The 26,244-nt window shown below is 41.0% G+C and overlaps 3 protein-coding genes across 3 annotated transcripts; 2 read left to right on the plus strand and 1 right to left on the minus strand.

The window, feature by feature from the left end:
- The first annotated feature begins 945 nt into the window (after positions 1–945).
- tcirg1b (T cell immune regulator 1, ATPase H+ transporting V0 subunit a3b) lies at positions 946–16,806 on the plus strand. Its single transcript, XM_072664112.1, has 20 exons — positions 946–1,176; positions 3,231–3,350; positions 4,580–4,658; positions 4,748–4,896; positions 5,004–5,099; positions 5,205–5,390; positions 5,673–5,755; positions 6,489–6,582; positions 7,206–7,418; positions 8,484–8,634; positions 8,738–8,877; positions 9,430–9,587; positions 9,697–9,787; positions 10,881–10,999; positions 11,846–12,059; positions 12,589–12,702; positions 12,789–12,875; positions 13,545–13,665; positions 15,289–15,460; positions 15,563–16,806. The coding sequence occupies exons 2-20, from the start codon at positions 3,234–3,236 to the stop codon at positions 15,654–15,656; spliced, it is 2,478 nt and encodes an 825-aa protein (XP_072520213.1). The 5' UTR covers positions 946–1,176; positions 3,231–3,233; the 3' UTR covers positions 15,657–16,806.
- Positions 16,807–17,460: 654 nt separating this feature from the next.
- Positions 17,461–21,557, plus strand: mrnip (MRN complex interacting protein). Its single transcript, XM_072664114.1, has 7 exons — positions 17,461–17,555; positions 17,994–18,053; positions 18,884–18,990; positions 19,225–19,291; positions 19,417–19,550; positions 19,762–19,879; positions 20,277–21,557. Exons 1-7 carry the CDS (start codon positions 17,496–17,498, stop codon positions 21,021–21,023), a joined length of 1,293 nt encoding a protein of 430 aa, XP_072520215.1. The 5' UTR covers positions 17,461–17,495; the 3' UTR covers positions 21,024–21,557.
- Positions 21,306–25,678, minus strand: sqstm1 (sequestosome 1). Its single transcript, XM_072664113.1, has 8 exons — positions 25,417–25,678; positions 23,972–24,067; positions 23,503–23,846; positions 23,215–23,401; positions 22,862–22,942; positions 22,495–22,691; positions 22,154–22,355; positions 21,306–22,004 (listed from the first exon to the last, which is right to left on the minus strand). Exons 1-8 carry the CDS (start codon positions 25,583–25,585, stop codon positions 21,844–21,846), a joined length of 1,437 nt encoding a protein of 478 aa, XP_072520214.1. The 5' UTR covers positions 25,586–25,678; the 3' UTR covers positions 21,306–21,843.
- Between the last annotated feature and the right edge of the window lie 566 nt (positions 25,679–26,244).

Genomic DNA, 26,244 nt, shown 5'->3' on the forward strand with positions numbered 1-26,244 from the left:
CTCCCTATCACAGCTTTTGTTGATAGTGTGCAGTCTATTCCACATACGTCTGAAGTGAAGACCCATGGAGGTTAGACTCATGTTACCACTAAAAGTGAGGCAAAACTCTTTCCTTTACCAAGAAAATGCTGTAGACTATCAATTCTACCCTAAAACAGCAGGTTCAAAATCATTGTTGCTTCACTGACTGTAATAGTCTCTCTGTCATTGCCACTCCGGGCCTGAACCCTGCTACTGCTACTGGAACTTTGGTGGAGCTGCACAAGACATCTCCCAAGAACTGTATGACCCTGTATGTACACCACAATCGAAAAATCGCTCAGCATTTGCTTTGTTCATGGTCCCATTCCTGAACACAGCTGAGTGTCTCTGACTCTCATTAAAAATGTATGGCTTCTGGCTGCTTGCACTCTGCATGCACAGTAACACTGTCTAACCCGAGTCATATTTGTGTATCTGTGTAATTCCTGTGATATCACTCTACCGTGTCAATCTACAGGCTTCTTTCACTGTAGGTTCTGGTTCTGTATCTCTCAGCTTGTCAATAAACGCACACGTCTCGTGAAAGGGAGCTCCAAGCTCCAATTTGTATTCACAGCAGTGGAGTAAAACTGAGTGAACTCTCCACCTGTAGGGGGAGCCCAAGAGCAGCTTCCGTATAACGCTGCTTTAAGAGAAGTAACGTGTCTAAATCATTGAGTGGGTGTTAGGTAATATCATGTAGGCTGAAAGTATCTGTATCATGGATTTGATATTGGCAAAAAGTGGTCTAAAAATGAATGAAATTAAATTAAATTTAATTTAATTTAATTATTAATATAAATGAAATACATATATTTTTATTGTGTTATTTTTTAGATAGATAGATAGATAAATAGATAAATCAATAAATCAATAAATAACAGGAATGCTGCGGTCACGTGAGTGACTCGTGGAATGTGACCAATGAGTGAACACTGACTGTGAGACGTTGGAAACGGGAAGTCGGCGGAGGAGCTGCGCGAGCTGCCGGTGAAACCCCGCTGTTTCACTCACAGGCTCCTCGAACACGGAGACCGGACTGACCGGAGCGGAGCAGACCGGAGAGACCCGTCTACACGGTCGAACCGAGCCGAACTGAGCTGAAGGGAGAGTGTGGGAGAAGTTCGCCATCTGTGTCTGGTTCTCTATCGGCGGGTGAGTGTTACTGCAGCGGTCCAATCACAACAACCCTCAGAGGAGGAACACAGACTCAGCTCCTCTGTGCTGTCAACTAAACTAGATAGATAGTTAGCTAAATCTATGCCTAAAACTGCATGGAAGTTAGTTAGGTAGCTAGTTAGCTGGTTAGTTAGTTGGCTAGCCTGGGTGCTGGAGTGTGAAACGGTGTGAGGTAGCTATAGCTATAAAACTGGCTTTCAGTTTTGCAACGAGTTAAGGCCTGACTGTCTTCTCCACGAAAACGAAACCGCAATAGTGGAAGTTGGAAAACCCTGATTTATCAAACTGATCTTTTTTTTTTAAGGCGGTTTAGAGAACATGAGCCTGACTTAAGGTGAAATACCTCTTTTTTGGGGGGAGAGGGGGGCAGGAGGTTAAATGAGTCCTCTTTATAACAGACTATAGCTAGAAGCTGTGTCCAAAATGTGCAGAATGCAAATGAGGAGCTTGCCATGTTCCCTGTAAGAGGGGGGAACTAATCTGTGAATCTTTCAGAGGTACTACTCAGAGCCTGTCTGCATTCAAATCTACTAAACACATCTATAACGTGGGGAGGTTGATGTACTGTATGTACATGATCATGTTAATAACTCTATAGGCGTATTGAAAGGTTCACAACAATGTTCCCAGCTTTTTTTTTCCCCCCCTAGCTGTAGTAGAGACACTATGGAGAGATTTCTGTCCCGGCTCATGTGACACATCATGTCATGATAGTGCAGAGTCAGGCAAAAAGAGGTGGGTTTGAGACTAACCGAATATACACTGTGTCCAGATGTTTTGGACAGCCCTTCTAATGAATGCATTTGGCTACCATTGCTGATGCAGACGTGCAAGTTCATGCACACACAGCGTGTCTAGTCCATATAGACAAGTAAAGGTGCATGTATTCGTCACTGTACAGTGTGGACTGTACAGCGAAATGTGTCCTCCGCATTTAACCCATCTGGTAGTGAACACACACTCACACACACACACACACACACGTGTTAGGGGCAGTGAGTACACACACACACCCAGAGCGGTGGGCAGCCAACTCCAGCGCCCGGGGAGCAGAGAGGGTAAAGGGCCTTGCTCAAGGGCCCAACAGTGGCAGCTTGCCGAGCCTGGGAATCGAACCCACAACCCTGTTATCGATATCCCGGCGCGCTAACCGCTGAGCCACCACTGCCCTTTAGTGTTGCATATAGAGGAGGAAACTCCGGACCAGTTAAACATGAACCTGTTGGCACCATTCCTAATGCTAGGCATGGGGTAGAAGGGTATAAACACAGTGGAGCTGTGCTCTCTGGAATGATGGTTGGTGCTTCATCCAGTACTTTTGAGATGATTCGAGGAGTTGGGAATAGGGTAGGGTGGTGATCATACAATATCCCGACCTCACTAATGCTCTTGTTGCTGACTGCAATCAGATTCTCACAGCAATGCTCTGAAATGTAGTGAAAAGCTTTATCTGGACAGTAGACACTATTATTGCAAAACAAAACAAAGGCACGATAAACACACTTACCTGAATGAGCTGGTGTCTCAATACTTTTGTCCATACGGGGCCTGTATATTGGTCTTCATTTTTCAGTTGACACCAAAGAGAGCCCTAACCAGTATTGTATTTGTTTGGTAGATTTTATTATGCTATGACATGATATGTATTTCATTTAATTATTAGGGACATTAAAATATCACAAAGTTGAAGGCTATACCTCTATAAACAGTATATCACCTAGCACTATTTGAATCAGAATCCAATTCAGGAAATTTCTTTTGCTGCAGATTTTAAACGTAAAATACAAAAACCCCTTTGTATAAGTGGTGGCTCTTCTGTGTTTTATGAAGGTTAGTTTTGTCACCAGACATGAAGCACAGTGGACTCGCAGCTGGTTATTATGCAGAAGTAAAGAGAAGAAGGAACCTGTCTGCTTACTACAGGAATTTCCATGATCAAACCCTTAGTAACAGACACAGGGGAACATGAGAAACTGGCATGTGATGAATGAGTGTTTGTGATAATGTCTCTCTGTCTGTCTCCATCTTAGGCGATGGGATCCATGTTTCGCAGTGAGGAGGTGTGCCTGGTGCAGCTTTTCCTCCAGTCCGGTGCTGCCTACAACTGTGTCAGCGAGCTGGGAGAGCTGGGCATCGTAGAGTTTAGAGATGTGAGCGACCAGATTGTGATGCACATGCTCTCTCTCTCTCTGGCCATACCTTCCCCACTGTCTCACTTTGTGGCTTTCTCACTCACACACACACACACACACACACACACACACACACACCCACACACACCATTCTTTTTCTCACCAGTGCAGCCATTTTGTGTTCAACATTGATTTGAAATAATTCTAAGCATCAAATACAGATGTGGGTAGAGTAGCCTAAAGCTAAATCACTGCAGGTTAAATATTTTACATACAGTGTCAAAAATGTACATAGACCCACTTAGGGTGTTTTTGTCCTGACCCACAAGTCTGCAACCTAGGCCTATTCTGGGCTTGATCAGAGGAGGGGCTTATTATCAGTGGTTTGGTTTCACACTGACGAATTTCATATGAACTGTGGATCTGAGCGCAGTTTTGCAAAATGGTAGGGTCTAGGTTCATCCGTTATTGTTTTCATTATTTTCCTTAGGTAGAAGCACTTTAGCAGCAAAGTACAGTGCTTTTTGGAGTCTTGGCATTTCACCATGCAGGGGCACTTGCAAACAATGATCCGTTCTCATAGAAGATTGTTAGCTATGCAGATGATAAGTCAAAGGAGTCACATGACTTTCACACATAGTGTGAAAACTATTATTCGTTATTTATTCAGGGGTGCTGGAATTTGCAAAAAACTCAGAATCGCTAACCTTTTACCAAATTAAACACTCTAGACCCTGCCAAGCTCTTAACGTCATGTTAGTGATCATGATTGACTACAGCTGGTACCTTCTCTGTGCCCACATAAAAAAACAACTGTTATGCAGCATTCATTGGATTGACTAAAACGCAGTACATTGGGAAAGTTTGAGGAGCTCAAGGAGTGTCTTTTTGAGTGTTTTCTAAACAACTGCAGATTTCAAGATCATCATTTCAAACAGTTTCAGAGTTTTAAAAAGTTACTTATTTAGTTATTTAGATATTGGGAGGTGTAGCCACTTTGCCATGGTCTGGAAGAAAATTATTACCCTTCTCTGAGAGAAAATGATGGTGTTTTTTTAATACTATGACAGTTTTACTAGTGTTACTTATTTAATAAAAAAAAGCAATATGTCACCTTGATTACGGTATCACAATATATTGCAACATATTGAATCTTAACTCCTGTATCATATCGCCAGATTCCTCACAATACACAGCCCTAGTGCTTCCCATTGTAATGCAGTCATGGTTTGCTTGTTTGCTTGCAGCTGAATCCAAATGTGAATTCATTTCAAAGGAAGTTTGTCAGTGAGGTGAGGAGATGCGAGGAGCTGGAGAAAACGTTCAGTGAGTGCCTCAGGAGTCCCTAACCTTTTACCAAATTAAAAAGAGTGTCTGTAACTGATCTAACTTTCTTCTTTGTTCTCTCTTCTCAGCGTTTCTGGAGCAGGAGATTATGCGCTCCCTTTCTCCATCCCTCCGCTCACCCTTGCAGCAGCCAGTGCCCACCCCTCCAGCCCCCCAGCCCAGGGAACTGCTCACCATAGAGGAGGAGAGCGAACGCCTGGCTCGTGAACTCCGGGAGGTGTGTGTTTATGAATACGATGTGGCTGTGATGATGATGATGAAAGCTTTGTTTATTGTTGTTGTTTTTGTTATTTATGTACATTTGCTATTTGTCTTCTGCCACAGGTGTCCAGGAACAGAGATAGTATCCGTGCTCAGCTGAACCAGCTGTGTCAGTACAGAGGAGTGCTTACTCAAACACACTCGCTCACAGCCTCACAGGTCCAGACTACATCTCCCACCAGCCCTGTTTCACTGCTTGGCCATCCATTTTTAAGTCTGTAATGAGCCTGTTTGTGTGTGTGTTTGTATGTGTTCTTGTTTTAGGGCCCTCCACCCTCGTTTGATACCGGCATAATGGAGAACAGGCAGGATGTCAGGCTCAGTTTTGTTGCAGGTGTGGTCCACCCATGGAAGGTGCCGGCCTTTGAAAGGTTGCTGTGGCGAGCATGCCGAGGTTATATTATTGTGGACTTTCGAGAGATGGAGGAAAAGCTGGAACACCCTGATAATGTAAGGAGCTCCTCAGGATTATTATTAAAAGTTGGAAAAAGTAGTGATCTCCAAATACTGAGTGATTCTCTTTTTTTATTCAAAAACTGTCATTATCCCACAATATGTTCTTGGAGATAAACTAAGAGCAGTCTTCTCAACACTTAAAGCGCATGAAATGGTGCATTGTTTTGTTGCATTTCTCTAGATTTTCATTGGTGTTGCTCTTTATAATGGCATATGTGTTATTTGGGAATTTGTGGGCAAGAGAGAAATCTTTCTTTTTTTAATTTTGTCTTTCAGGGCGAGATGGTGCAGTGGACGGTCTTCCTCATCTCCTACTGGGGGGATCAGATTGGAGCGAAAGTGAAGAAGATCTGTGATTGGTGGGTATTTAGAGGTGTTTAATCTATAATAAAGGAACGTCTAGACTGTTAGCTTCTCTAAATTAGGTCTAAAAAGCAGTTTAAATGGACTACACAGAACTGTGCAGACCAAGACAAGACAACCATTTGTGTTGGAAACAGATGTCCTTCTGCATTTAACCCATTCATTCAGTGAACACACAGGTGAGGGTGAGGGGCCTTGCTAATGGGCCCAGCAGTGGCAGCTCGCTGAGCCTAGGTATTGAACACATGATCCTGTCATTAAATAGCTCAATGCTCTAACTCTTGAGCCACCACTGCCCACTGACTGAGTAGGCGTTTCGTATGAGTGTCGATTTAAAAACGGATATTACATATAGATCTGTAATCATCAACCAACGTGTTGCTAACTCCTCACTGTACTAACTCATGCACACAGGTTATCAGTGTAATTGTGCACAAAATGCAGAAATGCATCCATTTGCTGAACAACATTTAAATATATTCCATTAAAGGCACTATTTGGAAGCAAAAACACAATTATTGCTTTACTCTCATTTGTAAGCCATTTGTAATTAAAACTAGTTTAATTTGCACAGATTGAATCTTTGTGTTTGGGGGTGGTACAAAGTTATTAAATGAGCTGAGTGTTCCTCCAAAGAGCTGCTTGTATCTCCCTGGTTGAATTTTACTTGGTCAGATTAGTTCGGATGATATATATAATATAATATATAATGTTTAACATATTTCACAGCTTCCACACGCAGATGTTCCCTTATGCAGAGAGCCAGGCAGAGAGAGAGGAGATTCTAAATGGACTGAAAACCAGAATTGAAGACATCAAATCAGTAAGTAAAAAGACTTTAAAAAGAAACCTAATCCAAAAAGCACTAGGCCAGGTTTCACCAAACCTGTTTGCTCACTGCAATGCTCTGACATGTTTTGTGGTGAAGAAGGAAACAAACCTTTTGGCCTTTCCTCATTTTTAAGCATTCTTTTTTCCCTCTCTTTGTTTTAGTGTTTCATGTCCCAAACCATTCTCTCCTGTCATCATTTTTCAACCTTAACTCTGTCTTTTAAACTTGTGTCTGTAGCTCATGGCTAGGTATCACAGATAATAATTTCCATGTGTTTAGAAAAGAGTAGATATGTTGACTTAATTCCCAAGCCAGTAGGAAAACGTTTCCCACTGTTTTGAGTCACAGGGAAACTCATCAACTCATGACTCTGGAGCAGCAGACAGCGATTAGGTGGAAAACACTGGTCAAGCTTATGATTAGATTCCACAGTAATGCTTCAGATGCTTAAAGAGGCTTAGAATTGGACTTAGAATCACATTAATGTTTATGGTTATGGTGGTTACTTTAAAACCTTCTGAGAAGTTGAAACTTCATTTTTATAAGCATGCTATTTCAGCAGTGTGGATGCCAAATGTAAGTATATACCGTCCCATCTATTTTCTCTCTCATAGGTGATGAATGAGACCGAGCAGTACCTGCAACAGCTGTTGATGCGGGCTGTGGCCGTACTTCCCCAGTGGCGTGTGCGTGTCCAAAAATGCAAGGCCGTTCAAATGGTGCTGAACCTCTGTAGCCCTTCAGTCACAGAAAAGTGCCTGATTGCTGAGGCCTGGTGTCCAGTCAGACAGCTTCCTGCCCTGCAGAGTGCTCTGAGAGAGGGAGGGGTGAGTAATGTGGAGCCAGAACCCTTGTTTCACTAAAATGAAGGTATTGGCAGTGCTCAAGCATGAACCAGATTACATCTTGTAAAACCAATCATGTTAACGGGTCCTTTTTAAATCATTGTTGGCCATACTGGATCACAAATTTCTGCTTACCTGCTCATGTTCTGCCGACAAATGCATTATTTTGTGGCTACTCTTGTGTTGTTGGCGAATTATTAAATTAAATTAAATTGGCTTAATTAGAAATTCTAGCACATTTAGAGTACAGTATTCATTTCACATATAAATGTATTTATTTTTTCATTTAAGTTAAAAACTCGCCCTCTCGGATTCTATTGTGACCTTTGCATAGACGTTTTGTGCAAGTTACAAGCACTAAAATGGAAATGTGTTTACAGAAAAAAAACATTTTGCAGCTTGTTTCCATTAAAACATATATTTATATTTTTAATATAAAATTCGTGACTGCAAAAAGGCTGTCATTACGGTCTTACAAAAAAATTTAACTTTTAACATGTTGATCAAGAAAAGTTGTATTTGCATTGTTTCCATCTCTAATTTAATGAATGCCACATATTTGGTATTCTAGATGTCCCCATAGCCAGTCGATTAGGAACCTTTTTTTCAGTTTCTTTTCTTATTTATTCTATTTATTGATTGATTTTTATTTAATCCAGAACCAGCACATGAAAATATTTCTTATTTTAGCTCTTACCATTTAGAATGGTCTTACTAGGGATGTCCTGATCAGGTTATTAACCTTCTTCTCCTGGTCTCCAAGCTCTATATATCCCCCAATTCTCAGTTCAACTGTGTCAAACAAACATCACACCCACCTCCACCCTGTCTACTCCATTCTTCCATCACTCACCACACTGACTGGGACCCAGTTTCATGCACAGGCCACAGTCCAAGTTGACTTGGACTCCAAGCCAAAATATTCTTAGTTCGCCCTTCCATCTTTGGGTGTGCCTCACTAACAAATTAAGAAAAAATGATTGAGCTGTTGAAAGGAATTGGAAGTGACTGTGCTCATTGTCTGTTGTTCTATTTCTCTCTTTTCAGAGGAAGAGTGGTAGCAGTGTTGAATCCTTCTATAATCGTTTGCCTGCTGACACCTCTCCTCCTACCCTCTTTCCCACCAACTCCTTCACGGCAGGATTTCAGAATATCGTAGATGCTTATGGAGTAGCCAGCTATAGGGAGGTCAACCCAGGTAACTATGCACACAAGGATGTAAGCCACAGGTCATAGAGCTACATGGGTCTCGCATTCCCTCTTTCTTCACCTTCTCTCCTTCTTTCTTTTCATGTCTTTAGCTGTGTACACCATCATCACTTTTCCATTCCTGTTCGCTGTGATGTTCGGGGATGTGGGGCATGGCATTATCATGACTTTAGCTGCACTCTGGATGGTACTGGAGGAGAAAGATCCCAAACTGAGGAACAACACCAATGAGGTGAAACACATATATATGTACACACACACACACACACGTGTAACTCATTCATTCCTAGTTGATCACATATGCTTTTGTTAGACATTAAAGAGCTGGTTGTCCTACTTTTGTTGGGGTAACTGTCTCTACTATCTAGGGAGGGCTTTCCACTAGACTTTGGAGCATTAGTGAGGTCAGGGTGTTGGATAAGCATCACTCCTCACACCTCATCCCCATCTCAACTCATTTCGGAGAACACTGTTTCATTGCTCTACAGAGCTTTATACCCTGATACACCTGGCATGGTGCCGATTAAGACTAGACAAGCTGTGTGTGTGCATTTGCACTTCTGTGTCAGCAATTGATGCGACTTGAAAACGCTCTAATGCTGTCTAATCGTAGGACCATCAGGAAATTGTATGCTTGAGTCTTGGTGATGCCACAGAGTGTGTAATTAGTCTTGCTCGATAGTGTCAAACTCTCGCTCTCATCCACACCATTTGTCATTTGGTTTTCTGCCTCATTTTATCTCCTCCAGATTTTTTTCAGTGTATATTTATATTTGTGTTTCAGATCTGGCGTATGATGTTTGGAGGACGTTATCTGATACTGTTGATGGGGCTTTTTTCTATCTACACCGGAGCCATTTATAATGAGTGCTTCAGCAGAGGCCTCAGCACCTTTTCATCTAGCTGGCATGTTCGGCCCAACGCGCTGCACTACAACTGGACGTATGTTACTGTCATACACACACCATTACTCTTTTATCACTACATAATTTTTTCTACAGAGTATAAGTCTGAGTAACACATTAAGATTGTTTGTTTTTCTTTTTGCTAGTGATGAGACTTTCAGGGTTAACCCCTATCTCACGCTGGATCCAAATGTGACTGGTGTTTTTACTGGACCATATCCTTTCGGCATTGATCCGGTAACTTTTTTTTCCTAATTTGAAAATATTTTAAAGCTTTATTGATCTTTTATTTTAGTTTTATGCTGTGGGGCTTATATCCTTTAGCATAATGAAGGAAGTGATTTTTCTTTTGGTTACACACAGTACATTTACCATCACAGGTTTAAAAAAAAAAAAAAAAAGCCAGTTTCATTACATAAAGTGTAAAATATCTTTAGTATCTTGTGCAGGTTTGTCTCAGGTTTTAAAATAATAGACTGAAAATGATCACACTTTAAAAAACACTTTTTAAATGAAGAGATGTAATGAAATTTGTAGATCATTAAATCGTCATAAAATAAATGTCCAGGATACGTCTTTGTTTAAAAGCTCAAATCAAATCTTGAAGCAGCGGACTTGGGGTGTTGTTAAATTTCAATGGTTAACAGTAAACAAAGAATTTACAATTCATAAAATAGAATTGTGATATGAATAAACAAGAGGGTGTTAACACCAGCATAATTAATGATGCAGAAGAAACTCATGGTCATCAGAGCCTTCTCACACCTGGTCTTTTTGAGATGAGCTAGTCTGCAACCTCAAGGCCACTTGAACAATGTTTCACTGTATCTGCTAGCTAGCCTTTGGGAGTGGAAACGGAAGATAAGTCCTTGACACAGAGCTGGGGAGTACCTAAACTACAGCCTCTATGTGTGAATTAAAAGATCTTAAATTTATGAGTAACCCACCTCACATAAAAATACATGCATATATCATGAGAATATGGGCGATGGGCCCAGTTATGTTAATGCTGTATGTCATAAGTGAGGTTACACTGGTTGCAAATATCATACTTGACATTATTGGTAACAAAACCACAAGTACAGTGTTGTGATCCCAGTAAATAGGATGCTTTAATGTATTGGCTTCTTTATTTATTTAATGTATTGAATACATGGGTTGCTTACTAGTTATTTCTGTTATATATAGTTTATCATTATCTGTTAGTGATGCATTAGCTGAAATAATTTTCATTCTTTCTTGTTATGTTTTTGAATTATCTTTGCTGTTAAACTAGAGTAAGTAAATTATTTTAGACATCCCTGAAGTAACTGAACTCTGTTCCACTCAGATCTGGGGACTGGCTAATAACCACCTGACATTCCTCAACTCCTATAAGATGAAAATGTCAGTCATCATCGGAGTCATCCACATGACCTTTGGGGTCAGCCTGTCATTATTCAACTACGTGTGAGTGTGCCCATGTGTGTTTATAGGAATACACCATTTTAGTCATACTTAAATTTGATGGTCCCAGGTGAAGGTGCTGCTGCTATGACCCAAAGTTCCTGGTTTGAATCCTGACTTATGCTGCCTGCCATCAGCAGCCGGAGCCCGAGAGTGCACAATTGCCCTGGCTCTCTCTCTGCTCACTCTTTCGCCACATCACTTTAGAGTGATGCTGGCCAGCACGGGCATCTGCTAGCCGGTGCATCAGAGTTAGTTACCTGGTACGTTCCTTTGAGTGTGTTGGTTGCCCGATTATCTTGCATCAGCGGCAGTTCGAAAAGGGGTGCTGGCAAGTTGTGCATATGTCAGTCTTCACCTTCCCAGTGCCTGGATCATTACATGTTAAGGCGGGTTGGGTAAAATAAAATTGATTGTTCTTTGTAGATTATCTACAGAATCTAAAGTCATTGACAATATATTTGGAGTTATTTTTAGAGTTAGGTTTAGGTTTTGGGTTGAAGTTAAGATTTGATCTAATACATTAGTTACATTCTAATAACCAATAGAATAAAATCAGTTCTTTGAAGGGGTGGATATATTGGGCAGCAAGTGAACAGTCAGTTGGAGGTCCCACCTCATAACTTACAGGACTTACAGGACTGCTGGGAACATCTTAGTGCCCGATACCACAGCACCCCTTCAGAGGTCTTGTGGAGTCCATGCCGGCAATCGTCAGATCTGTTGTAGTGACACAAGGGGGGCCCACTCAATATTAGGCCAGTGGTGCTAATGTTATGATTGATTGTATATATGTAAAGTAGTCTAGTAACTGTATGTGTTTCTCTCTGTTTCTTTCCCACTCTGTAGACACTTCAGGGAGATAAGCAGTGTGTTTCTGGTGCTGATTCCAGAGTTGTTGTTCATGCTGTGTTTGTTTGGTTACCTCATCTTCATGGTGATTTTTAAGTGGGTGGTCTACGGTCCCATGGACTCAGACTCAGCACCCAGTATTCTCATCCACTTCATAGACATGTTCCTGTTTACAGAGAACAAAGATAACCCACCACTGTACCATGGCCAGGTTTGTGTATTTACTGTTTGTGAGTTACTTGTTTTCTTTTAACAGTGCAGTGCCATCCACACTTGTGTGGCTCCCTTGACAAGAATGCAAAAAGGATTGTGAATTTATTTATTAATTTATTTTTTTCTTTAAATGTTATACCTCGCTGAAATGCTGGATATTTCATGTTCAGTGGAATTAACAAAGGTCACTTTTCCAAACTCCAATGTTATACTCCTCTGCATCAAGACTCTTAAAGACTTTTAAATTAATTAAAAAAATAAATAAAAAAATACTAACATTGCTAACAGCAAATTAAATTGCATAGCCATGAATGAACATAATATAAATTACGTCTTTGTCTCTTGTCACTGAGTCGTAGTCACATATTTGGTCTGTGTTTTCCTTAGAGTTATAGCAGTGGTTAGGCACTGGCAATTTTCCTTTTTTAAATTATACTGAAATTGTGGGTTAAGTGAGAATGTTTGCTATTCAAATAGTCTTAATCCCTCTATTTGTGCTATCTTCCATTCTCTCTCACTCTCTGCAGATGACTGTACAGATGGTTCTGGTGATCGTGGCTGTTTGTTCGGTTCCTGTGTTGTTGCTGGGGAAGCCTATCCAGGAATATATCACACACAAGAGGAAGAGGCACCAGCCCAGTGTAAGAGTTTGTTTGTACATATGCGTGTTTGAACCTGTGTGTCCATGTGTGCGTGCTTACATTTTGACTATACTTTTATGCTACAGGGTGAAAGGCGGCCTTTGCTGACAGAAAATGGCTCCATAAACGCTCACCAGGGTGATGTGGAGACGAGAGGAGAGGAGGAGGAGGAGGTGAGTGGAAGATAGAACGGTGCAGAAAAGAATTGAATTGAAATTTAATTTAAAAAGTATTTGCCCCTTCACAGTTTTTACAATTTCTATTTTAGAATTTTTGTCACATTTAAATGTTTTAAATCATCCAACTCATTTTAGTATAAAGTAAAGACAACATGAGTAATCATCAGCTGACAATTGGGTTGAATTTCAGTAGACACACCCAGTCATGATTACTGCCAGGCCTATTGAACCTAAACATCACTTAAATAGTCTGGCAAAGCAAACTAGAAGGTATCAAAAAGCAGCACATGCATGATATTACGCTCAAAAGAGATTCAAGTTTAGATGTGAAAAAGGCACAGGCTGCAAAGTTGTTGTAAAGGCTCTGGGACTCTAGTGTTCCACAGAGAGACATTATCCACAAATGGAGAAAACGTGGAACAATCACAAAAGACAACTGTCATTTCCACAGCACTCCATGTCTTGATTGTACAGAGTTCTAATTATTCAGATTCAGAATAATTTTGTCCTTATTTAACACTAATGCATTTATGAAACAGAATTTCTCTCTAAACTAAGTAACAACTACCTATTATAATTTTAGATCCTACTGTAAACTTTACTGTATTGCTTCATTCATGTCTCTCTCTCTCCCTCTCCCCCCCCCCCCCCGTTGGTTACCAGGAGTTTGATAGTGCCAATGTTTTCATGCACCAGGCCATTCACACTATAGAGTACTGTCTGGGCTGCATCTCCAATACTGCGTCATACTTGCGTCTCTGGGCTCTCAGCCTGGCTCATGCCCGTGAGTGTGTTTAGATGTGCATTTATATTTGTGATGTTAGCATGCATATTTTAGACTAATATGTGGATCGGCAATATTTATTGAGCAACAGTTAGGCTGTACTGTTCTGTTCAAGTGCCCACATGTCATGGGTGGGTAATATGAGATAAATATTAGTACAATATTTAAATAATCTCCATATTATTTATGATGTAATGTGAAGTCAGACCTTTCAAAAATTATTTTGGGTTTTTTTATGTTATTGAAGTTTCTCTCCCATGTGTACATACAACTGAGGTTGCTATATTTGAATAAACAATATTTTATTAAAAAGCCAGCTGTCCTTTTACACTAACAAAATATAAGCTTCCTGAACACAAAAATCAAATGTTGAAGGTGGTAGTAACTCCATGCTCCTACAGATGGCGTGGAATGATGGGGCTTTAATAACCTGCGAGGTATGTGATGGGATTCATAGATTGAAAAGAGGTGGTACAGTGTCTTGTTCAGTGTGTGGAAATGGTTTGTAAAGCAGATGTTAGTGATGGGCAAAAAGGAGTGATTGCCTTTGGGCGTGCCAAAGGCCATACTGTGAAGGAAGTAGCTAAATCTGCACCTGTATAGAAACGTGCGCCCATACACGTCTACTAGCAGTCGCAACAATCCCAGTCTACAGGAAATTCTATTCATTCCTGAGCAGCAGTGATTAAAGGCTTCTTGCATGCCACTCTGCTCCAGATGTTGATGGTACTCAGTTCCCTGCAGAGTGTTCTTTCAGAAATTGTTTGTGAAAGACCTGTGTTGACTTCCAGAAGCAGTGCTTGCCTGGATGCGAAGACTGTTAAATTCACAAGCCACAAAACCCGCCAGTGGTCACTGTCAGTTTCATCTTTCGGCCACAATTGTGACAAGAATTTTCTAAAAAAAAAAAAAAAACACACACACTGGGTTTTTTTTGCCACTGCTGGTAGACATGTATGGTCGTACACTTTTCCACCTGCAATTTTAACTGCTTCCTTCACACTATGGCCTATTGCAATCACTCTGTGTTGCTGATCATCTGCTTTGCAACCCATTTTCCACACATCCAATGAGGCATTCACTGCACTGTATCCATCAATTTTGATATCTATATCAAACTTAATCTATGAATCCCATCGCACACCCCACAATCGTCTTTGTGCTTACTATTTTTTTTATTTGTCTGGGGAGCTTAATGGTGGTGATAAATTGTTTTATTAAAAATAATGTATGTATGTGTTTTTTGTTTTTTTGTTTTTAGTTTTGCCAAAAAGCTTACATTTTATAGATTGAAGGTTTGGTTTAGACATCAGCAGTACTGTACCACAAGAAATCAGTACACAATCAAGACACTCAGTAGAATGTGTAGTATGATGTGGAGCTGTGTTCATGCTTGCCATTTTGATGACCACTGGGAGACTATGGGAGTCTTAATTGTTTAGGACGCATTTTACAATATTTAAGTGCTTGTATAGTAAAATACATTATAGTATTATATAAAAAAATAGCCCTTTAAAAAGGAAAAGCAAATGATACTGGAGGGGGAACAAAACATGAAATCTTTAGTTATCACAAATGTGTCCAACTAATGGTTTATATAAACTCTGTGTTTGTGTTTTGCAGAGCTTTCTGAAGTGCTTTGGGTGATGGTGATGCACATCTCCTTCTCAAAGACCAGTTACGTAGGAAGTGTCATCATGGCTGCTGTATTTGCAGCTTTTGCTGTCCTAACAGTTTCTATTCTACTCGTCATGGAAGGGCTTTCAGCTTTTCTCCATGCTCTGCGACTTCACTGGTGAGACAAGCATCCATGCGCACATTATTAACTTTCTAGTCATAACAATTTTTTTTAAATAATAAAACATTGACCTAACTTTCTCCCTCTTCCTCTCCCCAGGGTGGAATTTCAGAACAAGTTCTACAGTGGAACAGGCTACAAGCTCAGTCCATTTGCCTTTGTGTCCATAATCGGTGTCTCCTCATCTAATTGATGGTCAAGATCACAGAGCTGTGCTTAGAGCCTGATAAAGCATTTTAACCTAAACATTTCAAAAATGGCATTGTTGAACTGCTTACCATGAGGGCTTACGACCAAACCCCTTTTAGATCAGCCTTCGTGATGGCAGATGATCATTTGTTTTGCTGCTTTTTAAGACTTGTTTTCCGTATAAACAAAATCACGTTGCTCTGGAACCATGCAGATGATGCATTCCTCAGAGTTCGTTCAAGTATGATGAGCGTTGAATGTAACTCAGGGATATATTTTATCCGTGTGTGAGATTGTCCTGACCTGTGTGTAGCATTATGGTTTGCAGGGAACTTGAAATAGGCCAAAAGGAATGGTTTTGATCAACTTAAATGATTTTTATAACTTTAAAAGCTCAATCAATTACTTGATTCTTTGTATGATTCAGAAAGGGATTTGTTTCTTCCAAGTGTTTTTCTTGCCTTGGCTAAATTTATTTTTTTATATTAATTAGCACATTGAATGCCTTGCATGAAAGGTCTTTTAATGATGCTTGGCTTGCTTCACCAATTAAACAAAATGTCTGAAATGAGAATGAATGGATAACAATTTTGGCATGTGCCTTTTTTCTTTTTTCTCTTTTTTTCTTATTTAGTAATTCTATGAAATAACAGAAACTGCTTTAAGAAGAGCTCAGATGTGGCAGTCTGTATCAAACTTCAGGGTTGTGTTCATTGTCGGCACCAACCATTTTTTTCTGGTTGCTCCTCTAGTCCAAATCTAACATACTTCCATTGTTGGTTTATTCCCTATTGTTACGTCTCAAGCAAGTTGCTCTCAAATCATGCCACTTCACTCACTGGCATCTAAATCGAACCTCGAACTGTTTACATTCGACTACGTAGAATTGCAGTAATTATACTTAGTCATATTGAGTTGTTTGACATGCCACTGACCAAATCATTTGAATTGAATCATTTTGATCTCTTAAGATTGTAGTTACAAATAATACATATTTTTCAATGTGTGACTAAGGGGAATAAATTGATGACATGGCCATCTAAGATATGTGAGAATTATGAGATATGCTGATTAAAAAAAACATATTTCTGTGAACTTTGGGTCTATAGTTGTTTTAGTATCTGTATTGCGTTCACAATAAAGATGTTAGGGGGCCCAGTTGCCTTATTTCCCACCCTACCTTACCTAGAGCCTTGTTACTGTGCTTAAGAAATCTTTCTGGAAAATAAATAAATGTAAAAAACCCCACAACACACACACACACACACACACATATACATATATATATATTGTTTTTGTTTTTTACATTTATTTATTTTCTATTCATTAGAAGGTGTCATATTATTTACATATTATTTATATATATATATATATATATATATATATATATATAATGACACCTTCTAATGAATAGTAGATAGGCGTGGGCTATAAAGGGGCATTGAGCTGTGGAGTGATGGGACTGTCTTCTCTGGAATGATGGATGGTGCTATACCCAACACTTTTGGGATGAGTTGGGGATGATGGTGATCTTCCAACATCCTGACATCCAGTGTTTTGTCGCTGAATGCAATCAACCCCTAACAGCAATGCTCCAAAAAGTAGACTGAATGAGCTGGTGTCTAAATACTTTTGTCCATATGTACACTACATCTACATCCACGTGTATTATCTCTGCTGAAGATCGGAGCAGTGTTCGGCACCGCCCCTCTGATGACGACACCACGTGGGTAACGCGATGACGTAGTCCCGCGCGATTTGTATGAAGTGCAGATCAGTGTGGAGGAGGGGCCGGTAGTGAGGAGCGTTAGCTAGCTGCCATTTCTGTAGGAGGACTAGCAGCATGGTGCAGGAGTTTCACGTTTTGAGGTGTTTCTCTTGCCAAACCTTTCAAGTGCAGCAGGTGAGAAAGAGCCAAGCCTTTATTATTGGTTTAATAAACAATGTAATGTAATGTAATGCTAACCTTTCAGAAATCCACCACTCACTTGGCTAAGTAAGGGTTGTTGGGCCCAGAGTTTTCTAGGCTGGTGATAAACCTAAGCCATCAGCTCTTCATAACCTTCCGAAAAAAGTATCTGGTACCAAACCCATAAGAAAATAATGCAGAGCCCACTGACCTAAACACAGCGCAGTTCACTGGACTTAGCACTAGCTATCTTCTGAGAGCTGGAGTCCAGGTGGACTGGCACCTGCAGTGGGAACCAGGTGCCAGTCCAGGACGAGTCCCAGTTAAAGCAGAGAGGGACATGTCAGCATATCAAGCAGCAGGTCAACAAAATCAGACGTGCAGTTCTTGGTGTAACTGTTACTATGCTGTAACACTTGTTTTTACTTACAGGTCAAAAAGAGCAAAAAATGGAGTTGCAAGATGTGTGGGGAAAAACAGTCACTCATAAAGGTAAGAGAGTAGTCTGTTGTATTGCACCTTTCACAAAAAATAAGCTTTAATTATGTTGTTAGACTCTGAAATACAGTTAGGCACAGTGTCACTGGTTTTCAGGTGAAGGGCGTTTTCTCTGGTGAAGTGGGATCGTGCTCTAGTTCTGTTGGAAATGCTAATATTATCATAATCATTGGATCATCATCATCGCAGTGATCTATCATATCTATCTATCTAAGTGTGCTTTAGCAGAACTGAGTAACACTGAGATTAACAGCTGACCAGAATACTAATTTATCAGTCTTAAATTTTAAAGTAGTTTGTTGAGTTTCTCTCTCTCCAGGAGCTGTCTAATGATTGTTCGATCTGAAAAGTATTATTCTAAATCCTGCCTTTTCAATATGTAATGTGGACTGAACCCTGAAATGTGGGAATGTTAATATTATCGCTGGTAAACATGTCCACTACTGAGCAGACTACTGTTCAATTCTGTCATCCCTGAAAGAAAACCCCCAAAAAATAATGTAGAGATGATTAACTGATCAGCACTGTGATTTATCTCTAGTCTACTCACGAGTTAAAAGAAACCTCAGTTTGTGAAGTTCAGTTTCTAGTTATACATTTGTCTTTAGTGGGTGTTCTAAATAGTTGCCTGATGATGTGATGTTTGATTTAATTTTATTTGCATGACATTACATGTCCTGCAATGTGACTATTGTGCATGGCCACATTCTGATGACTGTGCTAAAATGATATCTTGTGCAGCTCTAGACTGAATACCGATGCTTCATTTTTGTTTTCTGAATGCATATTCCTAACATTTCTATCCCAACCCTGGGTTCTTGCAGGAATATGGCAGGGGAACAGGTGCCGACTGTAGGCGCCATGTCCAGAAGTTGAATTCAATGCGTGGAGAGCTGCTGGAGGTAGAGAATGAGAGAGCCTGGACACAGTGGTAAGCAAAGCATTTCATGGAAGAATATTTGAATGTTTGTTGCTAATCAATACATTTTCAGTGCTCAGGAACTTTGATCTTCACTATAGTTCATAAATTTACTCTGTAGGATACTTTTTGCTTATCTTTTGTAAAGGTGAGAATGTTTGCAGTTTCTCTCTTCAGTGTTACAACATCCTATAATGTCTGGTTATCAACAGTACCATCTTTTGACCATCTCTGCTTCTTTTCAAGGGAGAAAGAGGAGGAGTGTGAGGCCAAGGACCGCTCCGGTGATGAAGGTCAAAGCTGTGAGCAGCAGGTATACTGTTTTTTTCAGTTCCTTTTAAGCATAAATCCATTTTAGCAACAAAGTTTGGCCATGAAACAGTAATGAAGATTTCCATTGTTAGCAGAAATGGTCTTTGATCTGCTGTAACTTTTTAGGAGGACATGCGAGCCACCGTAAGCCGCTGGAGTAAATATGTGGATCAGACTGAGAACGAGCCAAGGGGTGATGAGGATGAGGAAGAAAACATTTACACAGAGAGAGACAGGTTTAGGAGTTGTGATAAAGTGAGGTCAGTCCAGTTGCTGTTCAGTTTCTTAAATTTCTCTTTTCAAACTAGAAAATCTCTCTGCTCAGCAACTGAAAGACTCATTGAGCAAAAGATAGCAGTTACATAGAAAGTGAATGAGATTACAGCGTGACTTTGATGGGAGTAAAATGTCTCTTAAATCAAAAGACAAGTGTTTTCATGTTTACTGATGCCGATCTCATTAACTATTCAGCAGAAAGAGGCAGAAAAGCTTCATCTCAAAGGGTGCTAGTGGCCGCTACACAGTTTGTGAGGATGAGGAACCTGATTCTGACCCCACTCATTGGAACGCCAAGGGACTACCATTTCAGGTAAATGGTCAGGCAGTGACACAAACTTTGGCTTGTTAAACTGTGATTAATTAAGGTACTTAATTACCTTTTGACATTAAATGGCATGTCTACATTATTATATAAATATATCATAATATTTATTTAATTATTAGCAGACAGAGCGAGACAATGTTATTACATAGCCTTAACGGTGATTTTCATCTTTTTGGATTTTCTTAACATCACTTAAAAGGTCTAAAAAGAGTTGTGTGATAGAACAGGGTGTGCAGACTTGGTAAACATCACACTGAATCCAAATAACCCTTTCCATCTGTAGGCCCACCACCAAACTATTGGTACAATAGGGGGTATTGACTAATTTAAGTTGGGATAGGAGATGCTTATTCTGAAATGGACATTTCTTATGTTATTTCAGCTACATCAGCGTGGAGGCTCATTCAAATCATCTCCTGCTGCAGGATGTTCCTCAAATATTTCTCCATTCACTCGCATGCACTCCAACACCTCAACCTATCCTATTTGCCATTCCCCAGCTGCATCACTGAACTCTGAACATATGGCTGTGTTCAGTGGTGTAAAGGCTACTCGTGCATGCTACACTGAAGCAACTAAGCAACCTTCTAAAGAGTTAACCACCAAGTGTCATTCCTCTGTGCCTGCCAGCAATTCCCTCCCACCTTCATGCACTAGTCAGCAGTCTAGTGAAAGAAAGATTGAAGCTGGAAGCTCTAAGTGGACTCGGTTCCTTACTTCTGGTTCTGTTGAAGAGGACGAGGATGAAACCGAGGATAACACTTGTGCTCAGATGAGTTGTAGGAGACCTGATGCTGAAATAGCCTACTCACCATCTGCTCCACTGATGGCTGTACCAACAGTTACACATACAAATCCAGGTCATTTAAGGAGCACAGAAAGACTTTGTGCAAGAGCTCCATTGGATGAGGTGCCTGATCTAGGTAACAAGAGTACCATGAGAGTTTTTGAGAAATTGAACCAATGTATGACTGGGATGACCTCCAACAGTCCTCCTACTTTTACATCAAAGTCTGAGGTTTCTCACAGTCCTGTGTGTTTTCAGCCCCCACCTAGTAAAAGGCCGTGTCCAGCCCTTTCTCTTAACACATTTTTTCAAACAAATGAAGATTTTGATGACACACTGTGATCTGGCACCATTTTGTCTGCCATAGTTTGTGTTGCCAGGATTTACTTAAAAAAAAAAAAAAAATGCAATTACAGCAACATCATGTGAAAATACCAACTGCCCATGATGAACAGACCAATACAAGTAGTGCAAAAGAACCTGGAATAAAATTTAATCAAGTGTGTGTTTATTCCTATGCAAAGATACTGTTCATTTGGAAATTGTTTTCTTCCAACAGTGATGACGGACAACACGACACTCAATTGCTTTTGTGTTTTACAATAACCCATACAGAAACAAGAGTCTTGCAGACAGATCTGGTTTATTTGACAGACAGGGAAAGAGTGTGAAAGAATATAACCATAATTCCTGTTCATTGTGACTAACAAAAATACTCTAGAGTAGCCATAGTTTAGAACATCTTGTTAAGAGTAAATGAAATCTTAAAACAACCATTGTATTTGAGCTTTGCAGAAACATTTGTTGATTTTGCCAATTTAGAAGTCTAGGCTGAAGTACATCTGCATTCTATTTGTATAAAATGACAGCCAATCTGAGACACCTATTCATGGCATTCTTAGTTTTACACTTCATTTTGTTAGTTGTAATATGTGAACGTATGAGTGCCATGCTGTATCTTGTTACAGACAAATTGACAATAAACGTTAGAAATCAATCTTCTTCAAAATGCCTGAGTAATTTATATTGCCAACAGTATAAAAGGAATTAGTTATATATGTAGGAAAGGCAGAGTTGGTAGAGGTTGCTATAGTGCTAGCATGGGGTCTTTAAAATGATTCCATAACTGTAACCCCTATTTTTCGGAGCCCTTGCTGCCACTTCATTTCCGTGGGCCAGGTGGTTTGGAGTACTGGATGGTATCCAGAGCAGAACCGATGTCGTAGTTCTTGGTGTGGAGCAGCCTGGTCAGCCAGCCACCTTCGTCTGTGAAGCCCATGGACAGCATCTGGGACAGGGACTCTACCAGCCGAGGGTCTGCATCTGAGAAGGGAAGAGAAAAGGGGCAGCTTAGATGGTGGGTAAGCTTTGGAATGTGATTCTGGGTTTGATGTAAAATGAAAAGCCTCACAAATGCTCAGACAGGTTTCAGGGATAATGAGAGATAATGTATAGTGTGTTTTGCACCATACCTTGGGGCAGGTGTGGGTAGAGGGCAGCTTCACGCAGGCCAGTGGGGCCTTGGTTAGTGGTTGAGTTGGTGCTAAGAGGAGCAGGGTGATCTTCCACCACTTCCTGGCCATCTACCTCCATTCGGAGTGACTGCAGCTCTCCTGTGGATGGATCCACTTCCTTAGAGCTCAGATGAGTCCACTCCTCATCATTACTGTGATCCTGTGAAGTCAGCAACATAGAGATTATTGCATGATCAGGAGATCTAAAAACTAACTTTAGTTAAGTTTATAAACTTTTTATAAATATTAATTCATCCATCCATTCACATACACACACTGCATGCATCTCGTTCATTTACCTTTCCCCCCTCAGTGGTACTCCCGGTGCTGGATGAACTCATCGGACCTCCTTCTGCCCCCCTGGAAAGAAGGCCTCCTGAACCACCATCACTCCGGCCACTGGGCGGGCCACTAGGGGGTCCACTTGAGGCAGGAGGAGTTGGTGTCACTTTGGCCCTTCTCCCCTCATGTTCCACATCAATGTCCACATCTATACCTGGACATGGAGACAGCAGTACATTTGTTAAGCAAATACACAGTGGCATTACTGGGTTGTGAAAGCCATTGCATTAGCCTGAGTATGACTTCCAAAACACTGTTAATGCAGGAAAGTTCCTTCATCATAATAACACTCGTTTTTGAGGTGGTGGTTAATTGAGCACCTACCAAGGGGGCTCAGCATAGCAGCTACACCCTCTCCAATGTTCTTCAGATACTCCATGTTGGCCTGGGCAGAGTTAGGGGCTCCTGTAGATGAAAAGAAGTGGTTAAAAAGGAGTTAATGACAAAAGAAAAACAACTGACTGGCTTCTTATTGCAGGTATGCTAGGTAAAGCTCAGCAGCCAGTTGATAAACTGGCATGAAATGCAGTGGGATAAGCCTGAAAGTGCTGTGGCTTAGCGGAGAGCTCTCATAAGATCAGTTCTTGAAAAGGTGCTTTGTGTTTGTAATCTCCTCCAGTTTTTCTTCAAAATCCATTTTGGCAAGGAGACAGTGTCTGTTTGTACCAGTAACTTACCATTTTGGGCCTGGCCATCCTGAGAGTTGGCCTCCTGGGAGCTGGGCTGAGTTCCAGATGGACCTGGCTGAGCCTGGTTTTGGGTTTGGTTCTGGCTCTGGTTTTGAGCCTGAGCATGAGCCTGAGCCTGAGCACCAGCCCACATGCAGTGCCTCATCTTACGCCACAACTTCCCACGTGGGAACCACTGAGTGAGAAAGAAGAGCTCGTGAGAAACTGGTATGTGGTACCACATACCAATTTTTTAAAACACCATCCAAACAAGAGCATCTTTAGATGAAAGCTTACCTCAAACATGTTGGCCATGGGGTGAAAAATGGGCAGGAGAGGATGCTCCTTGTGGAGGCCCTTGGCCTGGCAGGTGGAGCACAGGTCATAATCTGGGCACACAGTGCACTTGAAGCGAGTCCCAGACACTTGTCCCTCACATCCATCACAGGTCACACCAGGGTGAACCATGGACGGGTGGTGTGGAGGTGGACCCATATGTGGAGGTGGAGGTCCCATCGGAGGTGGTCCAGGAGGCCCCATATGATGGTGCCCATGTGGCCCCGAGTGATGTGGTCCTGGAGGATGGCCAAAGGAGAAGCCTGGCCCATGTGGTGAGAAGTCACGCTTGTGCTCCTTTTTTTCTGAACAAACCAACAGTTTGTTTAAGGTTATTAACTGTGAGAGCAATTTAACCTGGTGTCATACAAAGCTTTCATTTCAAAATCTTCATGCAAGAATCTTAAGCATTCATTTTCTTGCAACTTACCCTTGATGAAGAGACGGAAGGTGTCGTCCTTCACCAGAGTCAGTCCCATCATCAGCTCATCGTCAGTGGAGAAGGCAATCATGTCGCCATCCTCATCTGGAGAACGAGAGAAAAGTGGAAGTGAGTAGCTGGCCTTGTGATGCCAAGAATTCGCCCATTTGTATCATAATGTATCCGCTCTGGGCACGAGTGCTCACTGTCATGGAGTGTGTATGTGTGTTCACTGCACGGATGGGTTAAAGGCGGAGCCAAATTCCTTCTGTGTCCAACACAAATGGCAAATATGGTCGTCTTGTCTTTGCCTTGTGTTTTTGGTTAAAGGCTGTCAGAAGACCCCGCTCATAAGATCAGTCTCCCTGGGTCATCTCACTACATCGTACTGTGCCATATATATTATTTCTATTTATTTTTGGGTAATTTTGCGTCATTGTTGTACTGTATATTTACATGCAGCATACTCAGGACTTTATTTAGTAAAAAAATAAATAAATAAATAAAATTCATAATAATAATAATAGTAGTACTACATTAAAAAAAGCTACAGTGGGTTTTCCAGATCTGGGTTTAAGCCTCGCCATGGACCATGGAAACAAGCCTGTACTTTCTTCTTCTTATTTTTTTTTGTTAATAATTGTAATATGTAGGTAATTATCACATCACAACACTTTTATAACGATATGCCTTATTTATAGCTAATATTTAAAGGCAAACAAATACATAATTTCAGTATACCATAATACAGTGTAATATTTTTTAAGAAGGCTTGTGTGTTATCATTAAAAACGGTATTTCCCGTCTATTTAACTACAGTTCAGAACAATATGACTTTCTTCAGTGTTATTATGAAATATGTGAAACGAGACTAAAACCGGAAGGGTCAGAGGCAGAGCTTGGACTGGACTGGACTTTAAAACACTTCCTGGACTAAATTAGTTGTTTATGTATATTTATCTCTTTTTAAGTGTAAGGGTGGAGTCTCACACACACACACACACACACACACACACACACACAAACAATGAAGTAGAGCAAGTTTATATAATATGTTGATCCACCTGAACATGAACTGTACATGCCATTTTACTGAAGCCAGCATTTTACACACCTGAACACTCAATTATACACAAAAATCCATTAAAAACGATAGTTCCCACCTTATAAATATACACCAAGCTCTATAATCAGACCTTCTGTTTTGGGGGAAATGCTTAGCTATCTACATATGGCGTCGTTTAACTACGAGTTAGTTACAGCCTAATAAGCCCGTATTAAGGCCTAGCTCTGTCCCCTGGGTTAATAAATGACACGTCCCGGTTAAAGTACCATTAAAAACACCGGAGGAAGCCCTGCCTCTGTCCCCGCACACCACCACACCACCACAGCTTCATTAGCCTCTTATCTGTTAGATTAATTAGCACTGGCTGATGAGACGCACTCAGGCTTACCTTTGTAGTACATTTGGAAAGAGGCATTTCGGAGGTTGGCGAAAACATCCACCACCTTGCGACTCAAGTACTCGAAACTTGTCGACACGTCCTGGTCGACAGCGAAGCGGCGAATCTCCTTATGGCAGTCCTCCTTTCCCAGGAGGTAAGCCTTGACGGTCATCGACATTTTGGCGTCGGCTCTGGGGTTTGTTGCGCAGCAGAAATTCACGTCCCTTCAAAATAGGAGTCAGCTGAGCGCTACGCCTCCTGATGCACGCTGCCCGTCTCCGCTGCTGTCCTCGCGCTGAACCGCAGCCTTTATACGGCGCAGCAGCCAATTGTAAACACGGCTGCGCGGAGGGGGCGGGGCCAAGGGCTTCTCGACATGCGGACAAAGCTCGCGGCGTATTATTGTGATCCGAGGCAGCGCACCGCCACAAGGGTGGGGCGCAGTACAGGGGGGTTGTCGAAGGCCGAGGAATGACACAGCACTTTCCGCGCGGGGATTTCCCCTCTGATATCACCACAGCCGACATGTCTCTGTCAGAGTAGATCTAGTAGATCTAAAAGTTCGTTTTTTCTTATGTGAAAAATCTTACATCTTACATAGAGCTGCACAGCAAGAGTGTTCAAGCTGGTTGTGTTAACACATATAGTAACACATAAAGATGTTTTCAGACAACCCCCAAAACAAGAACTCAAGACAATGTACAGATAGACTATACAATAAAAGTCTAGTCAAGTATTCGAGTATCTGTTATCTCAGTGAACCGATAATCGTTTCACCACAGAGAAGGGAAAATCATTAAAAATAATAATAATAAATAAAAATGTTAATAATAAACT

This window comes from Salminus brasiliensis, chromosome 19 (genome assembly GCF_030463535.1).
Source record: "Salminus brasiliensis chromosome 19, fSalBra1.hap2, whole genome shotgun sequence".
NCBI classification, from domain to species: domain Eukaryota; kingdom Metazoa; phylum Chordata; class Actinopteri; order Characiformes; family Bryconidae; genus Salminus; species Salminus brasiliensis.

Coding starts and splice junctions, on each gene's coding strand:
- tcirg1b (XM_072664112.1), top strand. CDS start 3,234: ATGGGATCCATGTTTCGCAGTGAGGAGGTGTGCCTGGTGCAGCTTTTC. Junction 5,100..5,204: donor ACTCGCTCACAGCCTCACAG/GTCCAGACTACA, acceptor TTCTTGTTTTAG/GGCCCTCCACCCTCGTTTGA. Junction 12,060..12,588: donor CACCACTGTACCATGGCCAG/GTTTGTGTATTT, acceptor CACTCTCTGCAG/ATGACTGTACAGATGGTTCT.
- mrnip (XM_072664114.1), top strand. CDS start 17,496: ATGGTGCAGGAGTTTCACGTTTTGAGGTGTTTCTCTTGCCAAACCTTT. Junction 18,991..19,224: donor GAGAGAGCCTGGACACAGTG/GTAAGCAAAGCA, acceptor CTTCTTTTCAAG/GGAGAAAGAGGAGGAGTGTG. Junction 19,880..20,276: donor CCAAGGGACTACCATTTCAG/GTAAATGGTCAG, acceptor ATGTTATTTCAG/CTACATCAGCGTGGAGGCTC.
- sqstm1 (XM_072664113.1), bottom strand. CDS start 25,585: ATGTCGATGACCGTCAAGGCTTACCTCCTGGGAAAGGAGGACTGCCAT. Junction 22,943..23,214: donor GGATGGCCAGGCCCAAAATG/GTAAGTTACTGG, acceptor TTTCATCTACAG/GAGCCCCTAACTCTGCCCAG. Junction 22,692..22,861: donor TGCTATGCTGAGCCCCCTTG/GTAGGTGCTCAA, acceptor CTCCATGTCCAG/GTATAGATGTGGACATTGAT.